The following is a 27,668-nucleotide window of genomic DNA, read 5'->3' on the forward strand; positions in this document are numbered from 1 at the left end:
TTTATCCTTGTTTTCCAACTTGTGTGTACTGCATTGTACAGCACACATACAATGTGGGAAAAGCCTTAAAGTGTATTACTTGTACTGGAAGCTGCCCCTTCCAGCACAAATCTATGGTTCTGAGGGACACATACATTCCTGCACTATGGTGTGTGCTTTGGCTTGCGGCAGCCAAAAGTGCACCAGTGCCTTGGAAGAGAAACAATGCACCATATTTTAGGAGATATGATGCATTTTAATTTCTCTCTTTATATCAAGGCACTGCAGCATATTTGTGCAACATTGCCTTGCGTCAAAGAATAGTGAATTTGGGCCTCAGTCGCACACAACCTCAGTTATTATCTGTCACTGACATTCACTTTTACTCACTTACAAATGGTTACACATAAAGAAACGGACTCACACATACACACACTTATCTCACATAAACACACTTGTATTCACAAGCATGCATACAACATACAATTTAAAACATTTTTACTTACAAGTTTCAGATACGTCTGTGCCATTTTTTATCACACTAATAGTGAATAATAGAATATTATTCACCATTAGTATAAGAGAAACATGTTAAAAATAAGGCATGCGTAGGGACTCTGTGTTCTTGGCACTGATTGTGCCACCTCGGAGGCCATAGGTTGCAAAGGCATTACCAGAGATCGCAAGAAGCAAGCCAGGGTCGAAGCTGCAACTCCTGGTGACCATTAAATGACAGCCATGTACATATGTGTGTTTGCCAAATTCCACACTGGTCACAAAAACACTGGTCACAAATTGCGACCGGTTTTTCCAACCAGTTGTATTAGTACATCTGACTGAATGCGTAAAAGGGTCCTCACCTGGACAGTTAGTTTAAACCATGATAACTGATTCTCACAGGACTGTAAAGCTGCCCTACCTTATACACTACATGTGAATGTTGAGGCACATGGTCCAGCTACTTTTTCTAAGTAAATTATATTTATAAATTTCTTAGGTTAGTGATGGACAATCTCCCGCGAGTTATGATGAACAGATGATTGAGTGACATGATTATTCTGCTTTAGAAAATATCACAGGGACTGAATTAAACTATATACTGTCCGTATTTCTACTAAGTATCACACTGGGTGATGAACAAATGACCATCCTTTGCACACCCAGACTGCAGGATTCAATTAATAAGCCTTAATTTGTTTTCACACAGGGTAGAGGAGGGAAGATCACAGAGTCTGCCCTATGTTTATGTCAACTCTTCTGGAATCATCTGGAACAAGAAGCCCATGCAGGTGATATCCGCGTGCAACTTGGAAATGTACGCCTTTCCCTTCGACATCCAGAACTGCACATTGACCTTCAGCAGCTGGCTACACACAGGTATGGTGGAGTTCATGGCAGTGAAATGGGTGGCGGAATTACAGGCGGAGCAATGTTTAGTTCATTATTTCTAAATAAGTGAACCATTGGCTCAGCACTGAGTTTATCCTTTCAGTGAAAGATTTGAATCTTGCCATCAGGAGGATCTACCAGAAAAAGGACCAACAACTGTTCATGAACGATGGGGAATGGGAGCTCCTGGATGTTCCCTCACGTTACAAAATTGTGTCCGAACCCGGCGGAGATTTCGCCCAAGTCCAATTCAATGTAAGTGAAAAATCTTAATCATTGTACTGACTGAATCTTCCCTGTAGGGCATTTCTTGTGTAAACCTGAACATTGTAAAATAGTTCTGGGATAGGGTCTTTGCTTTTTTCAAAAATAAATTTTTGAGGCAGAAATGCTAAATCAGTTTATGTAAATAGGTTTTACTTTTCATTCTTCATTCCCTATGCCCACGTATTACGGGAAGGGTTTGCCAGATTACAAGATTCAGATTTCGATAATACTAAATATTCTCTATGTACACATTTCTTCTTGAATACCAATATTATACCTATGATAATTTATAAGGCTTTGTCCTATGATTTATCTGTATTTGAAGTGAATTCCCTATTACATTATTGTAAAGTGTGAATTTGCTATTTCCAGCAAACTATGATAAATATCTGCAACTGGGAATATTTTCTTTGCCAAAGTGCTTTATATGGAATACGTGGCTGAATTTCATTTTCACCAAGTTAGCATAGTTATTTCTTTTTAGTAAAAAGCCTCTTACATTGTTTTATGAATTTTTTATTCAAAATTATCTTGATATGGCATAAGAAATATAGAATTACTCACTGACAAATATGTCTGCGATTTTGCTTAATTAAATAAGACTTATATCTATCAGTATTATTGTGTCTTTTGCGCTAAATACAATGCCAACCAAAATGCCATATCTTACAACCGTTTGGAGATATTTCGTGAACTTAAAAGGACATTTGAAAAATCGAAATCTAGCAGGTATTTTTACAACAGGCAGAAAATCTGGTCAATAAAATCAAATCATTTAAACTGGGTAACTGCACCACCATTATTTTTAGGGGTTACTGTTATCTTTAGGATTAATAATAGTATCTTGGTCACTGCACTGCATGTTGGTGGGCCTTCTCTGTATTCTGGCTGAAACAATAATATAATAAATAACTTGTAGGTATTTAACCTCACCATATTTCATTTTTTACACTTTGGTTGTCCCCATGGTATACTGTACCAGTTTATCTTTCTGTGTTCCTTTGAAACATATTTGAAAAATACATAACTCCAGAATCTGTTCTGTTTCTGGTTGTGATTAGGCCCGGGTGAAATGTAAATAACGCGGCATACTGTGCGTACAATTTTAGGAATTTCACATTATACTTCTTACCCCAAATTCATAAAATTACACAATTGCGCCAAGTTACATAATTATGTGCTTTTCAGGGTAACATTTCCCGCGAGTGCAGGGAATCACGCAAACAGCCAGAATGTGTGCAGCTGTTGCTTCTGCTACTTGGGTTTCGCGCAATAAAACCTCGCATCACAAATTGACACGAGGACGCTTTTTGTAGTAAAATACAGCACACAATGACAGCTTTGCATTTCGTATAACCCTATGTAATTGTGTCTAATGTTGCCAATATTTCATTCAGACAATTACTCAAAATCGATTACGCAAATTTCTCACACCCATATCTATGACTTGTGAGAGTCCTAACTGGCGCATTACAGCTGAGTTTGTTGAGCCACTAAATGAAAAATAAAGTCAGCCGGGTTTTCAGAGTAACAGAGAAATACACAACTGTCTGAAAATAATTACATCACAATATTGGAAAGTTTGATGAGATGTACAGATTAGTGGGCTGGTCAGTCGATCACTACTGTATAATAATGTTCCATATCCTAGGGAATTGTACCTGTGCCAGTGTCTGATCAGGAGTTAATGGCCTCCTCTAGGACTGATGCCAATTGTTTTGCATTTTCCAGATTGTGATCCGAAGGCGCCCCCTGCTGTACATCGTAAGCCTACTGATCCCAAGTGTCTTCCTCATGCTTGCTGACTTGATGAGCTTTTACCTACCTGCAAACAGTGGCACGAGGATCATGTTCAAAACCAGCATCCTGGTGGGCTATACTGTCTTCAGAGTCAACATAACGGACGAGCTTCCAGTAACTGCCATTAAAACCCCATTGATAGGTGCGAGGTGTTCCTGTGCAGAACTGGCGTTTGAGCCCTGATTATGAGGCAGGAGGAGCAGGATTATCGTGTAGAATTCTGGTTTGCCTGATCACTAGAGGGCTTGTGTTCCTACATCCAGTTTTTCCATGAAGACTGGACCCGATCTAATGGGCTGTAATTCTACCGGGTAAAATTGCACGAGGCTTTTGCTGCAGCAGCAAAGTCTCGTCCTCCCCATATTTGTTTCTGGGAGGGGGGGCATTTAATGACCCACCTGCCAGAAGTCATCTGCTCCTTCCCTTCTCTACTCCCAAGACCCCATCCCCTCGTCCCTACCCCACGCAGGTTACCACTCATACATTTACTACCTGCTTGGATCAGGTGGTAAATATATGTGTTTGAGACACCAGAACAAACATTTCCATGTTGTTTTTATGACCAGTAAATCAGGTTCCACACTTCAATTCCCCATTCCATGGGATTCAACTCATAATTGTACAGTACGGGGATTATGTTAATATACTGTAACGTAAATTTCAGATGCAAATTTATCAGCCCTCCAGTACTGTGCAAGTCGTAATCAGTTCCTTAGCGAGGTTCAAACAGTGGCGCCTCCTCCGTTAAGGTGGAGGCGCGTCGCCCCACTGCTTTGTGTAGTGCAGAAAAATGACAAATAAAATTATAATAGTGCAATGTTATTATCATTTTCTTTTTCCTCGGGAGCCAGGTTAGGGCGGGCGGGGCTGGGCTACCTCACAGGGAAAAGCGGTATGCGCACCATAAGTGCGCATGACAGTTTGGCCCGGCATGTTGGGCTGGCCAAACAGTCAAACTCACTTAGCATCTCTCATCCCGGTTGTATTGCACAGACGGAAGGAGAACGTGCTCAGGCTTCTACTTCTGAGACCCGAACCAGGCCGCTCAGACCAATCACGACGCTGCTGTCATGCTAGTGACAGCAGCGTCATGATTGGCTTAGGGGAGTCTGGGACCCTGTGTGCTTCCGTGCTGCCGTGAGTCGGGAAAGAGGATGGAGAGAGACTAAATCGTCTCTCCCGAAGGAAAAGGTAAGTGTTTTTTATTTTCTTTTTTTTAATACTCCCTGGCCACCCCCGTTGAGTAGCAGCCACCACTGGCTTCAAAATTTTAATCATCATTGCTTAGCAATCAGTTACTGAACAACTCCTAGACAAGATTTAACAATTCAAAGCGTTTATCCTCTATAGAAAAAATAGAGCAACAAACAGTAAATTATATTTGACTAAACTAAACACAATTTTTACGCAATGCAGTATAACTCTTGGGTGCTAATACACGTGATAAGCTTGCAGCAGCAGTCCCCGCTCTGGGTCACGCGGAAGGTTCGATGGCCTATCCTCCTCCCAAATAACTTCCGTACCCCAGGAGCAGGACACAAGTGCAGAGCATTAGTAGACTATCCACATTCTTGACTTCTCCGGAAGTTTTATGCCTCACAGGAACATTTCCTAAATACGAGAATTACCCTCAATCTCTTCGACGACTTGTTTATAACAGAAAAGGTCTTGTGGCGGCAACTCTAAAAATTGAGCATTTCATTAGTTTTTAAGTAATTCCAGCCATTGTATTACAAGAACAAACTGAATATTAGTCACATATACATTTAAAGCAAATATATCCTAAGAACATAAGACTAAATTTAATATCGCTGAAATTATGATAGAGAATATATGACTCACTCTGGGATTTTGAAGTATGGTTCTTGTTTACCCTCTATCGTCCAACAAACAATTATATTTCTTTGTTATATTGTTGTACTGACCCCTACAAACAGCTTGGCATTAAGGCTGTCTAGCTCCACCCCAGGGCATCCAATATTAAGGTGTACTTTTGTTCTGTCCTAGGAGTGTTCTTCGCAGTGTGTATGGGTCTATTGGTTTTAAGTCTGGCTAAATCGATCCTGATTGTTAAGTTCTTCAGTGCTGATGAAGAGGAGAGCAAAGATTTACTCCCGGCTTCTTGTCGGCATTTGTCAAACGGAGGATCTGACACTGATGATCAGGAGAGTGATATGAAAACGCTGAAATCGAGGACTGAATCTGTAGGTATGCGTAGAACGCCTTTTGTTGATTTCTTGAATTGTCACATATTTTTACCCTGGCCTTAGTACTACATCATTTGAAACCTCCCGCACAGAATATTTACTCAAAACCTACCTTTTGTGTTATTCTGCCATATGATTAACCGGTTCTGTGAGATAAAATAGAAATCAAAGAGCTAGATCTGGAGATCAATAATCTGATTTTGCCACAAACACCACTATTAGAGAAGAAACACTAATAAGTGCCTCAACCACCCTTGTAAGGATGAACGTAGTGATAGTGGCAGCAGGCATTGGAATTGTTAATTGGCCACATGCGATTTCAGATGAAACTATTGTAGGGCATCTCTCAGCATTACAAATCTAGAAAACAAAATTAAAAATTAATGTCGGAGCCGGGGTGACAAAATGTTGGTCGAGCACGGCAAGAGACATGCCAGATTTCTGGGATTTTTCTTTTTAAAGAAAGATGGTACATAATTAATGTGAATAGAGCTAACTGGCAAATCAGTAATCCTGAAAATCTGTCACTGAGCTAGTCTATCGGGGTCCAATTTGGACCCCACATCATTAGATTATAAACCTCAAAACAAGTCATATGACCACATCAAAAGGATGTGGCAAGTAAACAACTTAAATTTCCTTTGGTACCCAAAGTCCATTTGAGATGAAATATTCAAGTCATTACAGGTAACGGAATAAACCCAAGTAAAAGCTTTATTTCACATACAATAAGAACAAGAAATGATTAAGTGAATGAAGGATTAATTTGTCTGCCACAAAACACAATGTGTGTGTGTATATATGTATATATATATATATATATACACGGGTCTTAGACTTTAATGTTATGTAGACAGCTCAATTGTTTGCTTGTTTTGCTTCAGAATGTATAGTATACAATATAGCTCAGGGACTTGTGAACAGGCATCATGGAGCTGTATGCAAAATAGAAGGGATATGTTTAGAACTTACTGGATTGTTCTTCATATTTTGTTATTCTTAGGTTACTAAAAATGATTCCTTAGAGTAGCACTAAAGACTTAGGGCCTCATTTACAAAGATGTGGCGTAGTGTAGTGGCAAATTTTCCAGCACTGTGCTGCGTCATTTCAGAATCGCAGGGATGCGCTGTACTTACTACAGTACAGTGCGCCCCTGTGTTTTCCCTAGCGCTGGCACAAAAATTAGCTGTCTAACGCCAATGCAAGCATCCTTGCACCATAGTGCAAGGGTGCCTGTGTTGCAGGGAATGATTGTTAATGTGCAGGAAGGGGCACCTTCCTGCACATAAACAGTCATTAATGGTGTTTTGCTCTTTCTATATGTGCAGCAGAATGCTGCAAAGATAGAAAAAGAAAAAACAAGGAGAAATAAAAGTATTTCTCTGTGTTGAGACGCTTTAAGGCCACCCCAGAGGTGGTGTCCATTTTTGGTGCTGCCTCCGGTTTACTATTTCTCGTATATCTGGAGCATCGTTGCTATGGGTGTTGCGGTGGAACGCCCCTCGCAACACCCATTGCACGCCCCTTTCACACAAAGTGATGCGTGTAAAGGGGCCTATTTATAAGGCGGCATTAAGCCACAGAAAATGGCTTAACGTCGTTTTGTAAATATGGAGCAGGGCATTGCGCCACTGGAACGTCAGAAAAAATGACTTTCCGGTGGCTCAGTGCCCTTGTACATGAAGCCATAAGGGACTGCTATATAAATTGATATAGTGTAATTTACTCATATAGGCAGATACCTCTAATCACTCACATCAATAGCTTGGAAAACTCAAAAATGTGTTTCTAAATCATGAATTATCTCTTAAACACTTATGAAGTAATAAACTGAATTTCTTTGTTACCTTGATGATATTAGCATCAAGGTGCTAAAGCCCCAGAAGCCCACAGTCAGAACAGACTCAAACAAAAAGAATGTTAATTACCTATCAAGTGAGGCATTTATGTTGAGTCCAGCTGGAGCTGAAAATAAGAGGCCTCCCTAACTCATTGCAGGTTGCTACTGTGGACACAATTTTCATCCTTCGACAGAGAAAGATGTGTGGTGAACCATCAATAATTACTTCAACACCACTCCAATAATTTAGACACGATGACCAATGTGGAGCCTGAAGAAATACTCCAAGCAGGATTATAGTTCAAAGCTTTATTACAAACACAAGTTCAAAGTCATGAAGATAATGTGCAAAATTAAATTTTAGAGATACATAATCACCAAGGGTTTCCCAAGGCGACAAAAGAAATTCAGGAATACTAACATCAACAAAACTAAGGGGCATATTTAAGAACCCCTAGCGCCATTCCAAGGCCAAATTAGCATCACTTTTTTTTATGCCAAGGTGGCGTTATAAGGCCAAAAATGCTGCGCCAAATTTACAAAGTAGCGCAATGCATGCATTGCACCACATTGTAACCCTTTGCGCACATTATGACTGCACCAGGCCTAATGTGTACAAGAGGGCATTCCCCAGTAAGGGGGCCAAAAAATGGCCCAAGGAAATCTGAGAGATGTCTTTCTCCATTTTTTTGGCACTTTTAACGCCTGCTTGGAGCAGGCATTAAATGGAGGCTTGCATTGCTTACAGTGGGTCTCTGGGTGCTTTGCAGGATTAGCGTCAGAATTTTTGATGCTAGACTAGCATAACAAATAATGACTTTGGTCCCCTAACTACCACCATGGTGGCGTTAGTGGGGCTCTACGGGGACGCAGGAAAAATGGCGCTGCACTATGTGCAATGCCACGTTTCTTAAATATGCCACTAAGCATTTAAGAAGAATAAGACAGAAAAACAAAAGAAGTAGATAAGACACAGAAATAACGCGGTGCTCAGATTGTACAACCATTTAGTTAATTCAAATTCAATTAAGTCAATAGTCTTGGGCTGGGCATGAGTCAACCCTACGGCTAACCAAATTAGGGAAATACATTTTTGGGGAGGAACACATGCAGGCAAATTACAAAAACACAAAAAGGACAAAAATTATTTAGAATAAAATTATAACTCGGGCTACAGGACATTAACTAAAAATAAAATTAGCTAGGCATCAGCATAGTGGAGATTCTAAGCTAAAAGGACATGTCAAGGGGCAAGGGCAAATGGCAGAGAGGATGCAGCATTGAGGTAAAACTTTGTCAGCAAAGCATCTGGTCAGCAGGGCATCTGCAAGCATCAGGAAAATGTCTGTCTCAGACCAAGAAAGGACAAGGGCTGATTCTGCTCTCGGGCTGCTCTCCTCCCCGAGCAAAGTTTGATCAACCAACACTAAATTAATCCACATGAAACACTCTGGACCTGATTACGATCTTGGTGGATGGGCTACTCCGTCACAAAAGTCCACATACTGTAACCTGTAATACGGCGGATGGAATATCTGTCACTTTTGTGAAGGAGTACCCCATCAGCCAAGGTCGTAATCAGGCCCTCTGATTTGTTCAAGTTGTTGGTCCAGTCAGTCTCAGGAGAGAAAGACTCCTACCAGTAAGGCGAGGATACATGCCCAATGAATTGTGAAAAGACTATTTGCAATTAGTTTGGACAAAAGAAAGTAAAGAAATATATAAAATACTGAAATGCATTTTCTATATTGATACATATAATGGTTTGTGGAAATCAGAAGTGTCTTATTTGTTGTTTTATTGTGAATGAGTCGGGAGTCTGTTTTTGTGATGGCTATTAATTTTTCTTTGTCTTTGTGCCTTGATGTTGGTAGTAATTTTGCTTGGGACCTTTTTTATATTTTATGTACGTATCACTAGGAATAACATTTATACACTTTCATAATTAGTTTTTATTTGTTATTTATGTTTGTATGCATAAATCTATAGGAGAGGGACATTTTTTGTGAAGATAGATTTGATTCCCTAGTTTTTTCTCCTTATCAACCTAGGGACCTCTTTCTTTGACCTTTCTTTGTGATATAGCACATTGCTATAGGGGTAGTTTTTTTTGGATTCATATATATATATATATATATATATCCCTTCGCTGTGATGTAGAGGGGTTTGGTATTTGGGTTTATCTGTCTTTTTGGTTATCTTCATTTTCTTTGGTATTTGCTTTTTTGGTTTTCTTTTTTCTTTTCTTTTCTTTTTGTTTTTTTTGCAGTACACACATGGAGAGTATAAAATCATTTGGATTCTCGGACGTTGACTTTGCTACAATAATGGGATCTTCCCTAGATATAGAATAAGGGTTCTGACTTACTAATAACTTGAAAGATGATTGGATTAAATTGCTTGAACTTAAGAAAAAAACATGCAGGACTGAAGCCCATGCTGAGTTTATTTTAGAGTATTTAAAGGCAGGAGTGATCCCGAATGGCTTTAGGGTCAGAAATATACCAGGTTTATTTGTGGAAATTAAAGCCTTTTTGGAGAAGTAGTCACTTATTTCCAACAGATGTTCAAGAGATTGGATGCTGTTAATCATTGAGACTGCACGAGAAATAGTTGCCTTACTATGTAAGGAGATAGAAGAACTAGAAGAGAAATTAAAGCAATCAAATGCCCTAGAGGATGCTAAGAAAAAGCTAGAAGAGGTAACCAGTGAATTTGAGTCATTTAATCAATATTTAATGAAAAGGAAAACAGAGATATTGAATAAGGATATTCGGTATTTTACCGTAGAGAGAACTTATCCTTTTTTATCAGAGAATTATTATAAACAGTCCAACCAGACATTTCAAGAGAAGTCAGATTGGACTTCTAAAAAGATTGTGACTTTCTCTGATACCTCTGAGTCGGAAGGTGAGGGTAGTTCATACCAATTTGACTCCTTTGGGAACAGACGCAACCAGGGTGATCAAACTTTTTCAAATACTCGTTTTTTAGGCAACAGAAGGAACAATCACAGATCGAGACATCGGTACAACCGGAGCAACAGATTTGTAAGTTCGGAACAACCATCTCAGTTCTTCCAAACAAGACGAAATTAATACTAGCGGGACTAGACATTATACCAATTTTCAATCTAAGTAAAGTTTTTCTAGATTGTTCCACTGAAAAAGTACTTTACAAGGGTTTGTCTTTTGTGCCATGTGCATATGTGAATAAGTTTGATATGCTAAAGGACATACATGCCTTTTTTAGAAGGATCAGACTTAAAAAGGTTTTTGGAATTCAGCCCTTTTTTCGAGAAGTCTGGCCTACGACCAGTTTCGCAGTTCACCCCGGAGATTGAATCCTTGGAACCTGAGGTTCTAATTTTTGAGAGAGTGGTCCTTAACAAACTGACCCAAGCGCTGAGGTTTATACCTAAACCACGTCATAACTTACAAAGAGACAAGAAATTTGCTTTAAAGAGGTTACAAGACAACAAACAGATTGTTATCAAGCCCTGTGATAAGGGAGGAGGGATTGTAGTTTTTGATAGCCATCAATATACCACTAAACTGTACAACATGTTACAATGTGAAGAATTTTACAGAAAAATATCATTTAACCTGGAAATGAGGATTAAGAATACGATTAGAGCAAGGAACCAGTTAGCTTTACAACAAGAGGCAATTTGCAAGAAAGAATTTGAATTTTTAACTCCAAAAAATACTCGACTTCCAGTGATATATGGTTTTCCCCAAATTCATAAGGACTTGGCTGATCCCCCTCTTCGACCAATTGTATCTATGATTGGCTCTGCGATCGAGCCTTTGTCCAAATATGTGGATAATTTTTTGAAACCATTGGTTGCAGAATTACCGTCCTATGTGAGGGATACAGGACGATTATATGACGGAACACCGAATCTTAAACTACTACTAACCTTAACAACGAGGTCGGAACACCGATCTCGTCTTTACTACTAATGATTTTACCACAAATGCCTTAACAACGATATTTTGTTGTAAAGGCATTCCTGATAAAATCATTAGCAATAGGCACCATTCACCCTACATCCCTCACCCCAACCCCCCTAACCCCACCCCAAAACCTAAAACCCCCTGACCCCCCACCCACTCCCAAAAACGCCCCACCCCCCCAACCCCACCCTAAAACCTAAAACCCCCTGACCCCCCACCCACTCCCCAAAACCAAAAATGCCCCACCCCCCAACCCCACCCCAAAACCTAAAACCCCCTGACCCCCCCACCCACTCCCCAAAACCAAAAACGCCCCACCCCCCCAACCCCACCCTAAAACCTAAAACCCCTGACCCCCCACCCCCTCCCCAAAACCAAAAACGCCCCACCCCCCCCAACCCCACCCCAAAACCTAAAACCCCTGACCCTCCACCCCCTCCCCAAAACCAAAAACGCCCCACCCCCCCAACCCCACCCCAAAACCTAAAACCCCCTGACCCCCCACCCCCTCCCCAAAACCTAAATCCCCCCACTTACCTGAGTCGTCACCTTGTCATCTGCGTCGTCCTCCTCAGCCGACTCCCTTGTTTGTACCTTAACCATGCATGTTCGTTGTTCAGGACATGCGTGGTTAAGGCACAAAATAACGAAGTCGTGGTTAAAGAAAGAGTTGTTCCGCTTTCGTTAACCAGGACTTTGTTATAAAAAATTCGGCATAAAGGATGTTTACCATACAGGACATATTATCTCAAAAGTAGAGGGTATACAATTTAATCCAAACACTGAGTTCCTGGTTACCATGGATTTAGAGGCATTGTATACAAATATACCACAAGAACAAGCTTTAGAGGTTGTGAAACAGAGTCTACAACACATGCGATCCAATTTGTTGAAACAGTTTATTGGGGATTGTTTGGAGACATCCTTTGTAATAATTTCTTTGAGTCTAATTCGATCGTGTATCATCAGATAAAAGGAGTCAGTATGGGGGCAGCGTGTGCCCCAGGTGTTGCTAACCTCTATGTGGGTTTGTTTGAAGCTAAATTCATCTACAATGAGGTTGCCCCTTTTTATGAAAACATCACTAGATGGGCAAGATATATAGATGATGTGTTCTTTATTTGGAAAGGACAAGTGGAACAATTACAGGAGTTTTTGATCTGGTTGAATTTGTGTGATACGAATCTGAAACTCACAATGAAATATGATCGAAACCAGGTGGAATCTTTAGATATATGCATTATGCATAATGAGGGAGCTCTTTCTGTATCCCTTTATGTGAAACCAACTGCCAGAAATACATTGCTGCATTACGACAGTTACCACCCTAGGAGTCAAAGGCAAAACATTCAATTTAGTAAATTTTTACGAGTGCAAAGGAATTGTACTCATATAAGCGATTTCTTGCAACATTCAGACATTCTAGCCAACAAATTTTTATCAAGAGGGTATCCCCCTAAACTGATCAAAGATTCCCTGAAGAGAGCTAAATACTATGAATGACAGGTAATGTTCCAAATGAACAGAAAGAATATTAACGACAGATTGGTCTGCTCTATTCGTCACTCAAATATGAATGACAAGATTCGTAAAATAATTAATTCACAGTGGCACATCCTTAATTCCAGACCAGAGGTTGAACCACTTGAAAAAACACTGTTTGCCTTTAAAAAAAACAATAATTTGAGAAACATTCTGGTCAAATCGAATATGAATGTCCAAAAGGAATGGGTGCAAAAATCCATTTGTGGTCAAGAACCGATTTTGGGCAACTATCAATGTGGTACATGTGGAGCATGTAAGGGTGCCTTAGTATCTAAAATGGTTACCAGCAATAATAAAAATGTCCAGCTGAGAAGCATGACGAATTGCAGAACTAAGAATATTGTATATCTTATTCTTTGCCCATTTAAGCTAGGCTACGTGGGGGAAACAGCAAGGGAGTTTAGATTCAGATATTATGAACATTGTTCAGCGTGCAGAATTCAAAAACTCAATGCCCCTCTTGTATCTCACTGGCTAGAATATAAGCACAGTGAAGAAGACATCAAATGGACCATTCTGGAAAAGATCATAATGAAGGATGGGGAGGATTCAGATAGAAGAAGGAAAAAACTGGAAGTTTTGGGGATTTTTTTTCTGGATACTAACCAAAAAGGGTTAAATGAAGAAATTCCATGGCAAAATGCAATTTATTAGCTATTTGTATCATTAAAGGCTATGAGATGTTGCACTATCAGTGAACTGAAATTCTGAGGGTGAATTGTATGAATGTGAAGAACTGCCAGTTCTGGGTTTCATACTTTTGGGCTGATCTTTGAAATCAGGAATATTTTTGTTCTGCTTTCCTGCTCTTATCTCATAACCAAGTTTACAGAACCTCTCTGGAATGCACTTCTGAGTTTAAAGAAGACATTTATTGTTATTAATCCTTCACCACGAGGTTCTTGAGAGACGAAATTAGTAGATTGGAAGCACACGTTCAAAAGTAGTCGCAGCAATGAAAGCAAAATATATCACAGTACTTCTCAGTTGCAATGTACACAGATTATATTATAGCATAACTTCAAAGAAAAGCATTAAAGCCAAAATTCATCACTGTATGGGCAAGGCTGTAGGGCCTATATTCAGCTTCATCTTTCTGGGGTCTGCAAGTTGATGACTCCGGTCAACTGCAAGAAAGAGATTTTCTACCCAAACGGGAGACAGGCAACTGACGTCTCCGTTCCTGTCTGAAGTCAAGCAGATTCAATCTACCTCTGCTGTAGTCCAGAGTCATCCTTAAAAGCAAGCTCAGTGTGAGAACCAAAGAAACTTGGAGAGTGGACAATTCTCCTGAGCTCACTCGTTCTCAGACTGGATTGCGAGGTAAACACAAAATCTACGTGCTCTTATCAGCTAAGGTCTGGTGTGAAAAACACTGCTTGGTCTATCATGTGGAAAAACACAGCTTGGAAAAACACAGCTCATCTACAATGTCTCAACTGCAATGTCTAACCCCACGTTAAAGCCTATAGGCAGCTAACCTAAATATCAAATGTAATGTCTAATGTCATGTCAAAGCCAATAGGCAGCTAAACTGAATACAGAATGTACTGTCTAATGCCATGTCAAAGCCAATAGGCCGCTAAACTGAATACAGAATGTAATGTCTAATGCCATGTCAAAGCCAATAGGCAACTGACTTGAATACAGAATGTAATGGCTAACTCCATGTTAAAGCCAATAGGCAGCTAAACTGAATACAACATGTAATGTGCTACTGGTGAACAGTGAGCAACTAATATGCGCAGTGGTGAAACACAAAGTCATTGGTCAAACACAATTAATAGCATCACAATTTTCCTGTGTAAACTTGAGGGATGTATTAGGAACTATTACCCTGTGGGTTTAGGATCTTTCTGTTGGTGTGACTTTATCACATTCAATTTCTTATGTTCCAATATGGCCGCCACAGAAAGTATGTGAGATCTAGTTCCTTTCAGTCCTTCTTTAATGTTTACTTCGAGAACATTAAGGTGAATTAACACCTGGACGGTATAAAGTGAAGAGATTCTGAGAGACGATGGATTGGCGACATTGGACGCCACGGCTATGGTTTGCAATTCGGAATGACCGAGCAGTGCTCATGAAGAAAATGAGGTAAGTTCAGAGATCAAAGATCGAGATATACAGAATCTTTTGATTCCCGTTGTTACCGGCTCCTTCTGGGCATATGTATAAATGACAGGACTGGGCTTTGGTAGTTTCAGAGCGGCAACAGCGCTCGATATATGAGTTGATAGCGGTCTTTTTTGGAGCAAAGTGCCTTTTTGTTCTTGCGGTTGATTTCAATCGAACATTCGAAAGTTTGTATTTGCTTGGTTATGGGGAATTTTCCCGCTTTATATATTTTCCTTTGTACGTTTCAGTTACATTGGAGATATTATACAAGACGCGGATTGTGGTCTTAAGCTACGCCGGAAAACATGGCGCGCATTTAAATGAAAGGGTAATGATCCGACATGTGTATATTGCATTTTTGGTTGTTCAGGGTGTTTTTATCACATTCTCATTCTACTTTTATAACATCTTGCACTTTTTTCGTTTATTTAGTTTATCTCTTTATCTGTAATGTGGATTGTGGTTCTTTCATTCTGTTGGGCCTTTCCTGGCAAATGGGTGATTTTTATTTGTGTCTTTGCACTTTTAGTGTACACTCACTATGTCGCGTGGGCTCTCATTATTCTAAATGAGACTACTGGATTTCTAGGTAGCAGGATCTATAACGGTGTGGGTGACTGAGTCTGACCCACGTGTAAAGAACTCTGTCACCCTAAATCCGGTTTTTGCTCCGGCTAACTAGCAGTGCCTCATTTCTCCCATGTGGAAGGAATGATTTGGCAGCCGAGCGCATGACATCTTTGGAACTTCTCAGGGAAGTCGTGGTTTCTCAGATCCAAACCAACTCTCTTATTTCCAATATGATCTCATATACAAATGACAAAGACAGTATAAGTTTTATATTATGTTTTAATAAAACAACTGTATTTTAGATATTATGGCGTGAGCCGCAATAACCAGAACGATACAACACAGTAGGATTGAAATAGTTACCAGGAGAGTAAAACATAAGAACAAAGCTATCATATTGTCTAACAGTTTCTACTCTCCCTCTGCTTGTTCTATTTAGAGCACAGCATGTTAAGCTTCTAGCTTGCCTATTAGAATCACTGTGGAGACATCAGCCCTCATACCTGAGCAAAGACCTGTGATCTTGGTTCAGCATCTGCAACGAGGCAGTCAGCGTCTAGTTGTGGTTCCCTGGTCGGAATCTCCCTCTTGCGTGTATTGGGACAAGGAAGTGATTTTATAACTAACATGTCATCGTGATCACAAAATGTCCCTACGCAGGAATGCCAAGTCTAAACTCTTACCAAGTCTATCGGCAATGTACCAGACTGTATCCTCGACTGAAGCACAGAGTAAATATGTTATGGAGAACTCCAGTGCTGAAGTAGGCAAAAGAGTGTGATATGAATAAAAAAACAACACCGTAGAACTGGCTATTTGAAAAATAACAGTACGAAGCCTAAAAAGCATGTAGAGCAAAGTGCACAGAGGCTCTAAGCTGTCAGCAAATGAATAATATATATTCAGGGCAAAGTGCACAAAGGCCTAAAGCCTGAAGCTAAAGCGCAATGAATACGTAAAACTAACCACACTACAACTACATCACAGCGGTGACCAATCTTGTGGTGCCTATTAAATTGAAGTATTGTAAGGACACGAATGACAAGCTAACAGAGATAAATATAAATGTGTTTTAACTTCTATGCAGAGAAACGTCCACCTTGTTGATATATTTGAAATTGTGGCCCTTAGGGAGGTGGCATAAAGGATCAATTTATTTCGGAATCCACTGAAACGCGCGTTGGCAGTTAACACTATGGCTGGCCTAAGGACTTTGTGAATTAATATCAAGGCTGGTCGAGTGAATTTTCACCACAGTTGTATTGACATCTGGGAGGTGATGTTTGGAATATCCACAAGAGTAAGGAATACCAATTATAGTTGATTAATATGTTTGTAAAGAATGCTGGAATAGAAAGACTCCTACCAGCAGGGCAAGGATACATGCCCGATGAATTGTGAAAAGACTATTTGCAATTAGTTTGGACAAAAGAAAGTAAAGAAATATATAAAATACTGAAATGCATTTGCTATATTAATACATATAATTGTTTGTGGAAATCAGAATTGTCTTATTTGTTGTTTTATTGTGAATGAGTCGGGAGTCTGTTTTTGTGATGGTTATTAAATGTTCTTTGTCTTTGTGTCTTGATGTTAGTAGTAATTTTGCTTGGGATCTTTTTTATATTTTATGTACTTATGACTAGAAATAAAATGTATACACTTTCATAATTAGTTTTTATTTGTTATTTATGTTTGTATGTATAAATCTATAGGAGAGGGACATTTTTTTGTAAAGATAGGTCCAGTCAGGCAAGTCAAACTTTATTTTGATTTTAGTATAAAATCATACAAGTAATAATACATAATACAAATCATACAATGAAAACACAAAAAACAATAAATATGTAAAAAAAGAAAAAAACATCAACATTGCTTGCAAATAACACATAAAGGTCTTTGTATTATACCAAATGCCAAAAACAGAAACTAAGGCAGAACAGAATTTCAAAATTGTCCTATTTCCCCACTGCTCACCTAAGAGAAACTGCTGCCGAGATATACTTGTAAACCATTAGGGAAATAAAGTCAGATTGCTGAAAGTTTAAGGATACAAAGGGCGGGTCTGCATTGCCAGAAATTAAAAAAAACCCGAGCAAAGGGTCTGAAAAACATTTCACTGGGACGACATAAAGTTTACAGAAAAACATAAAATGTAACAAGGACTGGGCAGAGGTCGAATCACAATGGCACGAGTCTGAAGCTGAGTCATGAAAGGCATAACTATGATAAGCAACCAAGAAATGCACAATTCTCAGTCTAAATCTGATTCACTAAAACCACTGGGTTAGAGAAAACAGAAGATAAGGCTTCATCGAATACATTGTAACCAGGGAAAGTTAGCTCACTACTTTATGTTTCCCCCTTTCCTTTAGGGACCTGGACTGTTCTCTCATCATAAAAAAGTCATCCCTGGGCTGCTTTTTTGAGATATTACACATTGACAGAGGATTGTGATAGAAATTCTCTCTCTAAAAAATAGAAAACTGTTTCTTCACATAGCTCAGCCATTTAAATTTAGAGGCCAGGTCAGAGGATATAGCATCATAAAGTAAAGATCTATTGAGCTCTTGGACCCAGATTGCTCTCCATAACAGCAATGGCACTAGTTTGGCATGATCCATAAGAGGGACCAGCCCCAGTTCAGAGTGACATATTGTGCTGGGAAAGCTGTTTGGGAATAAAAGAACCTTCCTTAAAAATTCTTATCAGCCACTTGCAAGTTCTTAACATCACAATATCCCCAAACTCCCACACCAAAGGCAGCCAGTGACAAATAATTTGCCCAATAGATGTTCAAAATTACACCCAGGTGTTTCCAACCCAGTTTCTGGGCAGACCTAAAGAGGGCTGCAGTAGATTGCTCAAGTCTGACCCTTCTGAATTTAATCAAATAAGACCAGGAGTTATTACAGTCAAATATGATACCTAGATAAGTAAAGGTACTTACATTTGACAATTTTACCTCGTCCAAAAACCGACATGTGTGCATTTTGGATGAAGGGCCAATGACCATCACATGTGACTTGGCAATGTTTGTTTTGAGACCCAAACCATTGATGAACAGAAAGAACCCATCTAGCAATTTTTGTAGGCCCAGACCTGTTCTAGAAATTAATACACAATCATTTGCATTTCACAATGCAGGAAGCTTCCTAGAACCAACTTTTGGCATGTCAGCCTCCACTGCAAAAAGCCGTTTTCCTAAATTATTGATGTAAAGACAGAATAAAAACGGGGCAAGAAAACAACCTTGGCTGACTCTGTGATTAATGTCAAAAGCATCAGTAAGCTCACCAATTATCCCATACCTTAAACTCGCTGTTACGCGATCATGCATCTGGGCCACAAAATGAACCAGGGATGGATCAAAACCCATGTCAAGCATAATCAACCACAGCTTACCTCTCTCCACTAACCAAAAGCAGCCGAGAGATCCATAAAACCCAAATAGATACTCCCTCTATTACCAGAAGTGTACTTCGATATCAAGATATGACGACTGAGGCATTGTTCAACCATTCCCAGCCCTTCCCTGAACCCATTCTGAACATCTGAAAAGCCACCCTTGTCATTCACCCACAACTCTAATCTCTCTAGAAGGATTTTGCCCATGAGTTTACAGGTAGAGACAATGAGTGAGATCGAGCAGAAGCAGCAAGCGTCTGAGCTGTTGCCCTTTTTAAAAATGGGTATTGTGTCCACTACACCACAACTTAGGGGGACCAACTTCAGCCACAGATCGCAAAACATTAGTTAACAGTAGGGCCCACAGTTCTTGATTGTGTAGAAAAATGTTGACCGGGACCCTGTCTGGGCCAGGGTCCTTATTTCTACTACACTGGCTGAAGACTGAAATCACCTCGACGTAAGTTGGTAAATCTAGCATCAATTCTTTTGGGTTGCCCTTAAAGGTATTTTTTGAAGGAGAACTACCCTTTTCTTTACCACTAGAGTACATGGTTTTAAAATGGTCAACCCGCTGTTGGGGAGAATATTAACATCCATAGGGGATGTTAAGAATGTATCGTTTACTATTTTCCAAAACAGTGGGGGTCTCCGCTAACACTAGCTCTACTAGGTTTATTCCTGGCATCAATCACTATATCTTTTTTTCGTTCAGTTATGGCCTGTTTGTATTCACAGCGAAGACACGCCACCAACCCTCTATCCCATGGGACCAATCAAATTTCTATGAGCCCTTAAGCAATTGTTATCAAACCACTGCTGGGATTTAAGTACAGCTGTGTTCTCTTTAGGGATCCAAAGTCCAGCAATTGATTTATTCACTAAATAAAATGCATTTACGACCTTACTAGGGGGGAGGCCATCATTAAAGCAATCCAAAATTTGATCCCCAACCTCCTTCAATAACATCCTGTGGAAAGAGGACGATTCAACTGAAGTCCATTTACGAGTGATACCCTAATTGTTTGAGTAGCTTACCAAAACAATATCCTTAGTAGGGTACAATGGTGCAGTCCTACCAGTGGCAATGTGGAGGAGTAAAGAATAATGATCACTCAGCCCATTTGGAAGGATTCCAGACCTGATATCCCAGGGCCTATAGAGGTTCAAAACCATAATGAAATCTATCAAGCTCCTGTCCCCTCTCCCAGGAAAAGATATACAATCTTCCATAGGTTGATCTCTAAGATCCACTGTGAGCGGAAGGGACAATCTGAACAACAATGAATTAAAAAGATCACCGCAGGAAGAACGTTACAAATGGGTGGGATCTCCAACATCCCAATCAGGGATAACACATATATTTGAATCTCCAGTGTGGCACAACCTACAGTTAAAATCACCACCCCCCAAATAACAAAATAGGGAGACGGGAGATCATCTAAAACAGAACTCAGGGTACTATCAAGTGCAGTTACAATATACACATTTGTCTGAAAAAATATATTGTGATAAAAAGTTACCATGACAAGTACCACATTGTCACCAAATGGTATGGTGATTATTTGGACATGAGGAGACTCTAAATGAGTCTTGAAAATCCTCCTAATTGAAGTAGTAGATAGTAAAGTAAGAAGTCCCTCCTTGTTATGCCCGCCTCTAGACATTGCTGCCAGAGTGTAAATAGACTGGAACCCATCAATATAAACTCTCTCTCCAAGCCAAGTCTCTTGCAGACATACAATGTCGAGAGTAGGTTAAGCCAATCCTGATTTCCAATCTCACTTGCAACTCCAGCCACATTCCAGAATAAACATTTAAAATCACAGTGATCCAAAGAAAGTTGTTGCCAAGGTGGCTTTGGTGGTGCTAATGGTTTAAGAATATATGACAACTTAAGAGAATCTGTACTAGCTTCATGACCCCAGTGAGGATGAGCTGTAATAGAAGGACAAGACTTTCATTCATCCTTGGTAGGGATGGTAAAAGCCTTGGGAACATAAACAGAATACGGTACCTGGTTGCTAAGTGCAAGTCAGTACAACTGTTCCAAACTGTAGAAACGATCAAATGTAGGGACATTATACATGTTTCAGCCTTGAAAAAAACCATCTACAGATCTTGAAGCTTGAACAGGACCAGTCCTATATAAAAACCCAGAGGAACCGCTGTAACACATCCCGTCAGAGATCTAACCCAGGCTAATTGATTCAGAAGAGCTCCAACAATTAACCTCTGTGCAAAATTTACAGTACAATCCCAACCCTCCATTTTAGGTTGGGAACCAACCCATTTTACCAGCTCCTTACTTAGAATAACATTTGCATAAAAACCATACGTGTACAAATCAGAGTTTCGTGCAAACCAATAAATAAACGTATTCTTCAATTGATCGTGAACCTCTTCCTGTCCCTGTGCAAGAGGGGGGCCTTTTTTTAAGAGAACAACAAAAGGGTGAGCCTCAGGCAGGAAATGAAGTACTCTGGTTCTATTCGAACGCTTTCTATTAAGTGTCCCAACTGGTTCACTTGCGTTTGTTTGCCTGTCCACTTAGGTGACAGTGGGGACAGGGGAAAGAATAGCAGGACTCAATTCCTTAATTGGCTGAATGACTTTGGGTGAAGTGGGGCTGGACCCGTTGTCAATGTAGTTAATACAGTTTCTGAAAGAAGACATGAGGGTACTGTAGTAACAGCTTCCAGCTGAGTTTGACTAAAAGCCAGAATTTTCCCTGTCTCTCCTTCCAGCTTGTCCAACTTAACCCATATTGGAGTACGAAGCACTTTCAGAGACGCCATCAGATCTTTCAAACAGCTGCCCATGTTATGCTAGAGAGGGGAATGCAAAAAGATTCCCTGGTAATGGGCAGCCCCGGGCTAGATATGGCTTCAGCCCCCCTCCTGCATTTTTACTTATGCTTAGCAGCCAGTGAATGGAGCAAGTTGGAGGGAGTTGATGGTTATATCACTTTATCCAGCTGAGAGGAAGCACCCATTGGGGACTGAACATCCAAAGAAAAAGCAGAATTATTAATCCTGCACCTTCTGTACCCGCATCCTGGACTGATACCACACTTAGTGCTGGGGATTCACCAGTCCCTGGGGGCATAAATGGCCCAACAGCACCCAGAGATATGCGCATTACGACCAGGTCAATTTCTTTAGTGATGACTCCAACTGCCCAGAAAATAATCTATTGTGGTGCGATTGTTACTTGTTGCAGAGGGACTACTTGTGGCCTTTTCCCCCTCTCACCTGAAAATGCCTTGTCACCCATGTCCCAAGGGGAATCAGAGATAGTCAATAACCCTGGCACCGATCCTGGGACCAAAAGAGCAGACCCAGCCCAGCCTACTTCGGCCATGGACCAGCGAAGAAGGGCCCGCTCTAGGCCCGGTGCTGGCCTAGGCAAGTCCTATTGCAGCGGGATGCAGAGCAAATATTTCAGCACATGTCACTGGTCAGCCATGCCCCCTCCAGGAAGCTCCTTCCACAACCGTACTGCCTAGCGTGTTGCATGCTAGAGGCAGTAGTCCCCAATAGACAATGTTGCCCCCAATTGAATGCTGCCAGAGAGTCGCGCGCAGCAGCATGCAGAGCACTTTTTTCAGCATGTGTCTCTGGTCAGCCATGCCTCCTCTGAGAGGTTCCCTCTGCAACCGCACCTCATTGCGCATTGCAGGCTGGATGCTGTAGTCCACGGAGGCACTCACGATGCCCAGACGATGTTGTCCTCAATAGAATGCTGCCAGAAAGTCCTGCGCAGCGAGATGCAGAGTGCATTTCTTACTGCGTGCCACTGGTCAGCCAAGCCCCCTCCGGGAGGCTCCCTCCACAACTGCACCGCCTGGCGCATTGCAAGCAGGAAGCCATAGTCCAGGGGGGCCCTCACAATGCCCAGACAATGTTGCCCCCAATAGAATGCTGCCAGAAAGTTGGTCCATTTTACGTTGAAGGGTCATCATCTAATTAAAATCAATCATCAGACTTCAGGTTGCAACAGTTCAACATTTTCCCAAGTCTGTCATGGGAATATCTCCTTTCTGTGTGACTCCAAACAGTTTGAAACAAATGTATTCAATCTCAGTCCATGTTCCTGCATTATAAAACTGTCAAGACCAAATGTATACAGTTTTTCTACAGTTAAACATAATACTAGGGCTTTGCTTCTCATGGGAATAAAATCTGAAAGAAGGCTTCACGTTATGAAAAATGATTCATCACTTTTACATGACTGCAAAATGTAAGCTCTGCTGGCCACAGTTATGCTAACACAAGAAAATATAAAAAGCAATTGATTCATACATTTCTAATGAAACACATATAGTATGCAAACTTATAAATTCGTAATTCTATGTTAAGCTCCTAGGAACACAATAGCTCCAACTGGGGCCATCATAACATATTGATGGATTCATTCCCAACAATCTGACACCACTCGCGAGGGAGGGCAGTCTGGTCACAAAGTTGCATGGACCCCAGGCACAGTACCTTTGAAAACAAAGCAGAAACAAAGACGTTGCATGGAGTCATGGAGGTGTAGCTTCGCTGGAGCCAATGAGGCATCGGTTCCTTACTGCTACCGGGGAGGTGAGGCGTTGGTTCCTTACTGCAGGCCTGAGGAGGTGATGCAGTATCAGTGGTGAGGTGTCGGATTCTTACAATCTGGTGGGGTCAACGACTCCAGCAGGCCAATATGTGAGGTGTCAACTTCGTGGTGTTGCGATCACGCCACAGGTTCTGCGACAGAGTTGGGTGTCCCGGACGTTGGGGACATGGCAGTCAGGACTCTCGCTGTGGCAGGACTTGGGAGCTGCTGGGGTGGCATCGGGCATTTGGGGTCGATCGAGGTTGTTGCACTCAGTAGGGACCACACCTCCGGTGCAGGCAGCAACACAAAGTCAGACAGTGGCACCAGTTCCAAAGTCGCTCTTGAGTTGATGTACTTGGTGTACACCAGAACTCACTCTCAAGGGCCCAGGAACTGGATTTAGCACCACTTGGCGAGTCAGGACTCTCAGAAAGAGAGCCCAGATGCTGGCAGATGAAGTCTTTGATGTCCCTGAGACAGCAGGCAAGCTCAGTTCAAGCCCTTGGTGAACATTTGGAAGTAGGATGGAGAAAGCACAGTTCAGTCCTCTCACTCTTAGGACAGAAGCAGCAAGCAGCAGGCCAGCACAGCAAAGCAACAGGCAGAGTGGCAGTCCCTCCTACAGCATCCAGCTCTTCTTCATGGCACAATGTCCTCAGTCAAGAAGGATTCTAAAGTTGTGGCCTCAGAGTTCCAATACTTATACTCCTTTCTGCCTTTGAAGTACACAAAATTCAAAGGAAAGTCTTTGTAGTGTACAATATCCCTGCCTTTCCTGCCCTGGCCACAGACACACTTCAGAGGGTTGGAGACGGATTTGTGTAAGGACACAGCCCTATTGAGGTGCAAGTGTCAGTTCCTCCCAGCACTATAGCCCAGGAGGACCCATCAGGATATGCAGGGCACACCTCAGCTCCCTTTGTGTGATTGTCTAGAGTGAATTCATAAACATCCCAAATTTCATCCTGACCCAAATGTGTATTCCACAGCTAGGCATAGGCATAAGCACAGAATGGTTAAGCAAGAAAATGACCACTTTCTATAAATGGCATTTTCAAACTTACAATTTAAAAAACAACTTTACCAAAAGATGTATTTTTAAATTGTGAGTTCAGAGGCCCCCAAACTGAATATCTCCATCTGCTCTCAATGGGAAATTACACTTAAATATATTTCAAGGCAATCCCCATGTCACCCAATAGGGGAGTTAGGCCATGCAAATGTAAAAATCGAATTTAGCAGTATTTCTCTATCAGGTCATGTAACACATACATGTTGTACCTGCACCTCACCCTGCCCATGGGGCTGCCTTGAGCCTACCTTAGGGGTGACTTACATGTAGTAAAAGGGAAGGTTTGGGTCTGGCAAGTGGGTGCACTTGCCAGATCCAACTGGCAGTTTAAAACTGCCCACACAGACACTGAAGTGGCAGGTCTGAGACATGTTTACAGGGCTACTCATGTGGGCGGCTCAGTCAGTGGGGTAGGCCTAGTAGCAGCCTTTGATTTACAGGTGTTGAGCACTCACGGTGCACTATACTAAGGACTTACTAGTAAATCAAATATGGCAAACGTGGATAAACTAATCACCAATACTAATTAGACAGAGAGTACCTACACTTTAACACTGGTCAGCAGTGGCAAAGTGCCCAGAGTCCTAAAGCCAGCAAAAACGAAACTCAGCACAGGACCAAAAAACTAAACAAGAGGTAAGATACCAAAAGGACAAGGGAAACCCTGCAGAAAGAATCATTTCCAACAGAAATCATTAATCTTTCATAAAACACAAGACATCTAAATTTGTTTCTATATTTGCTATTAGTTTTATGTCTAAATTACACTTTAACATCAACTTTAACCTCCTAGCATGTAATTTACTCAAAGAGACACCTATGTCGAAAAGTGAATATAAAAAATGTGTGTCACCGCAGCTTTCTACATTAGTTTTACTCTCAATTACGTTTATGAGCTTAAACTTGTCACAGTCTAATGACTTTTTGGACAGAAGGGGCAGAGATAAAATTTACGCTACATCACTGCTCTAAACATAGCGCTGGCAAAGTGTGATTGCACCGACTTTGCCTCAGTGTCAGCAAATTGTATGGGACAAAGTCAGCACATTTGACTGAGACCAGTCTGGATTTCCGGGGTGCCTGAATAATATTAGCCAGATTCAGTATCCAGATGGATTCTTCTCATTCCCAGTGCCGGCTCCAAGGAGTGCTTTAAACATGAACATCGTGATTGGCACAGTGCTTACGCATGAAGGTGCCAGGCGGAGGGTGAGGCAGAGAGCTTATCACAATTCTAAACTACAAAGTTGGTAGGTCGGGAGTTATTTAGAACTTGAATTGAATATACAAGTGGATGAAGGTCAATAATGTTCGATATTGCAAATGCACAGGCACCTTGGGCACTGTACAATTTGTTGCCTTAACCCATAAGTAGCTGAAGATCGTACCTGGGGGGTGTTGTTTTGATAGGATAGACGGTACTGAATAATGGCTGAACTCAGGTGAAAGCCTTGGGCTATTGTGAGACTGGCAGAATGAGGCTCCACCTCAGACAAAGTGCTCCTGAAATTCTTAAAAGGGGTAGCACATGTACGTCTTCTCATGCTTCACCTCTCCTCGTAGCTGACGCCCCCTGGGGGCTGTTATATTCTAAGTGCATCCTCACACAACCAGATGCTCTCAACTTTGGATCCCATCACACACAATTCATCCCTTCTTCTGCGGTCCATAAATACGTTTATGTTTGGTAATACTAACACCGTTTGTTTACATTGTCAAAATGGAAGTCAATATATACAGTCATAAAGTAGTATGCATATTCTAAGCGATTATTTTTCCCTTGCAGACATGCCATTCGTTGAGGAAACAGAGGACTGTGCTGCACAGAAGAATGAACTTGGGAATGCTGACTCAGAAACTAAAGGCTTGATTGAAGAAATCCTGGAAGACGTGATATGTATTAGCACCTCTCTCTTAAAGGCCGAGGAGAGCAGCCTCCACGTTCAGTGGCTTGTGCTGTGTTACAGACTCGATACGCTTCTGTTCCGTGCATATCTCTTTATTTTCGTTACCTACGCAGCTACCCTGGGCTCCTTGTGGGTAGTGTGGCATTCTCAAAATGGCTTCCAGCAGTAACATTGCAAGTTATTTCTGTGTGCAGTCAAGAGTGTAACTTGGTTTTAGATTTTGGGGATGTGAGCTTCAGTTTTCCAGCAATCATGCTGGCATATCTTGTCAACATACATTATCTGAGAAGCAGGATATGAGGGGGGATTAAGGGCATTGGAAAGGGAGAGCAGTGTGGATAGTTAGTGGTACTTTAAACAAAATATGTTGTAACACCCCAAACAGCCCCTCCCCCTGTAGTGGGGGAATTATAATGGTGTCATGTTGACCTGGATGTGCTAACACTCCCCCTCTGGCCAGGTCTGTCCCAAGGTAATAAATAAATAGGTCATGGACCGCATGGAGTCTTCACGCAATTACTGCACCCAGTGTCAGTGTGTCCTTAATGTTGTTCCCTTCCTGGTTTGTCCAGGCCTGATGCAGCGAACCAAGCTCAACAGGGGCCCAGCTCCTGGCCCGCAGCACTTGGCGATGAGGCAGATTCTCTATTGAAAGCCTCTGTGCTTCAACCCGGCACAGTTGTGCATTCCACAGTGTGTCACTCTCACCTCACTGGACACCGCAACCCATACGAGGCCGATTTTGCCCTGGCACCCTCTGAGTGGCACCCACAGTGCAGTGGCCTTCACCAGACACTGCGGAGCAATCACAGCACCATCTGGCACCCAGATTTGTTACCTACCGTCACCATCCAGACTCAGGCTCCCTGTCAGAGGACACCATGTGGAGGAGTTGGAACATGTGCCCCCCCCCCCTTGCAGCGTATGACGGTGTCTACAGCACTCGGAGTCTACAGAGGCCTATCCACAGTGGCAATGTGGTGAGTCAGTACAGCTGACTCGTGCACCACCCCGCA

General features: G+C 41.4%; 1 protein-coding gene across 1 annotated transcript in view; it reads left to right on the forward strand.

Moving 5' to 3' along the window:
* HTR3B (5-hydroxytryptamine receptor 3B) overlaps positions 1–27,224 on the forward strand; it is a 103,277-nt gene extending 76,053 nt beyond the window's left edge. The window contains exons 5-9 of the mRNA XM_069221324.1: positions 1,187–1,356; positions 1,472–1,623; positions 3,367–3,577; positions 5,443–5,643; positions 26,532–27,224. Coding sequence (XP_069077425.1) covers positions 1,187–1,356; positions 1,472–1,623; positions 3,367–3,577; positions 5,443–5,643; positions 26,532–26,821 — 1,024 coding nt within the window. The 3' untranslated portion in view covers positions 26,822–27,224. The remainder of the gene's footprint in view (positions 1–1,186; positions 1,357–1,471; positions 1,624–3,366; positions 3,578–5,442; positions 5,644–26,531) is intronic.
* The last annotated feature ends 444 nt before the right edge of the window (positions 27,225–27,668 follow it).

The sequence above is a fragment of the Pleurodeles waltl genome, chromosome 3_1 (genome assembly GCF_031143425.1).
Source record: "Pleurodeles waltl isolate 20211129_DDA chromosome 3_1, aPleWal1.hap1.20221129, whole genome shotgun sequence".
Classification (NCBI taxonomy): domain Eukaryota; kingdom Metazoa; phylum Chordata; class Amphibia; order Caudata; family Salamandridae; genus Pleurodeles; species Pleurodeles waltl.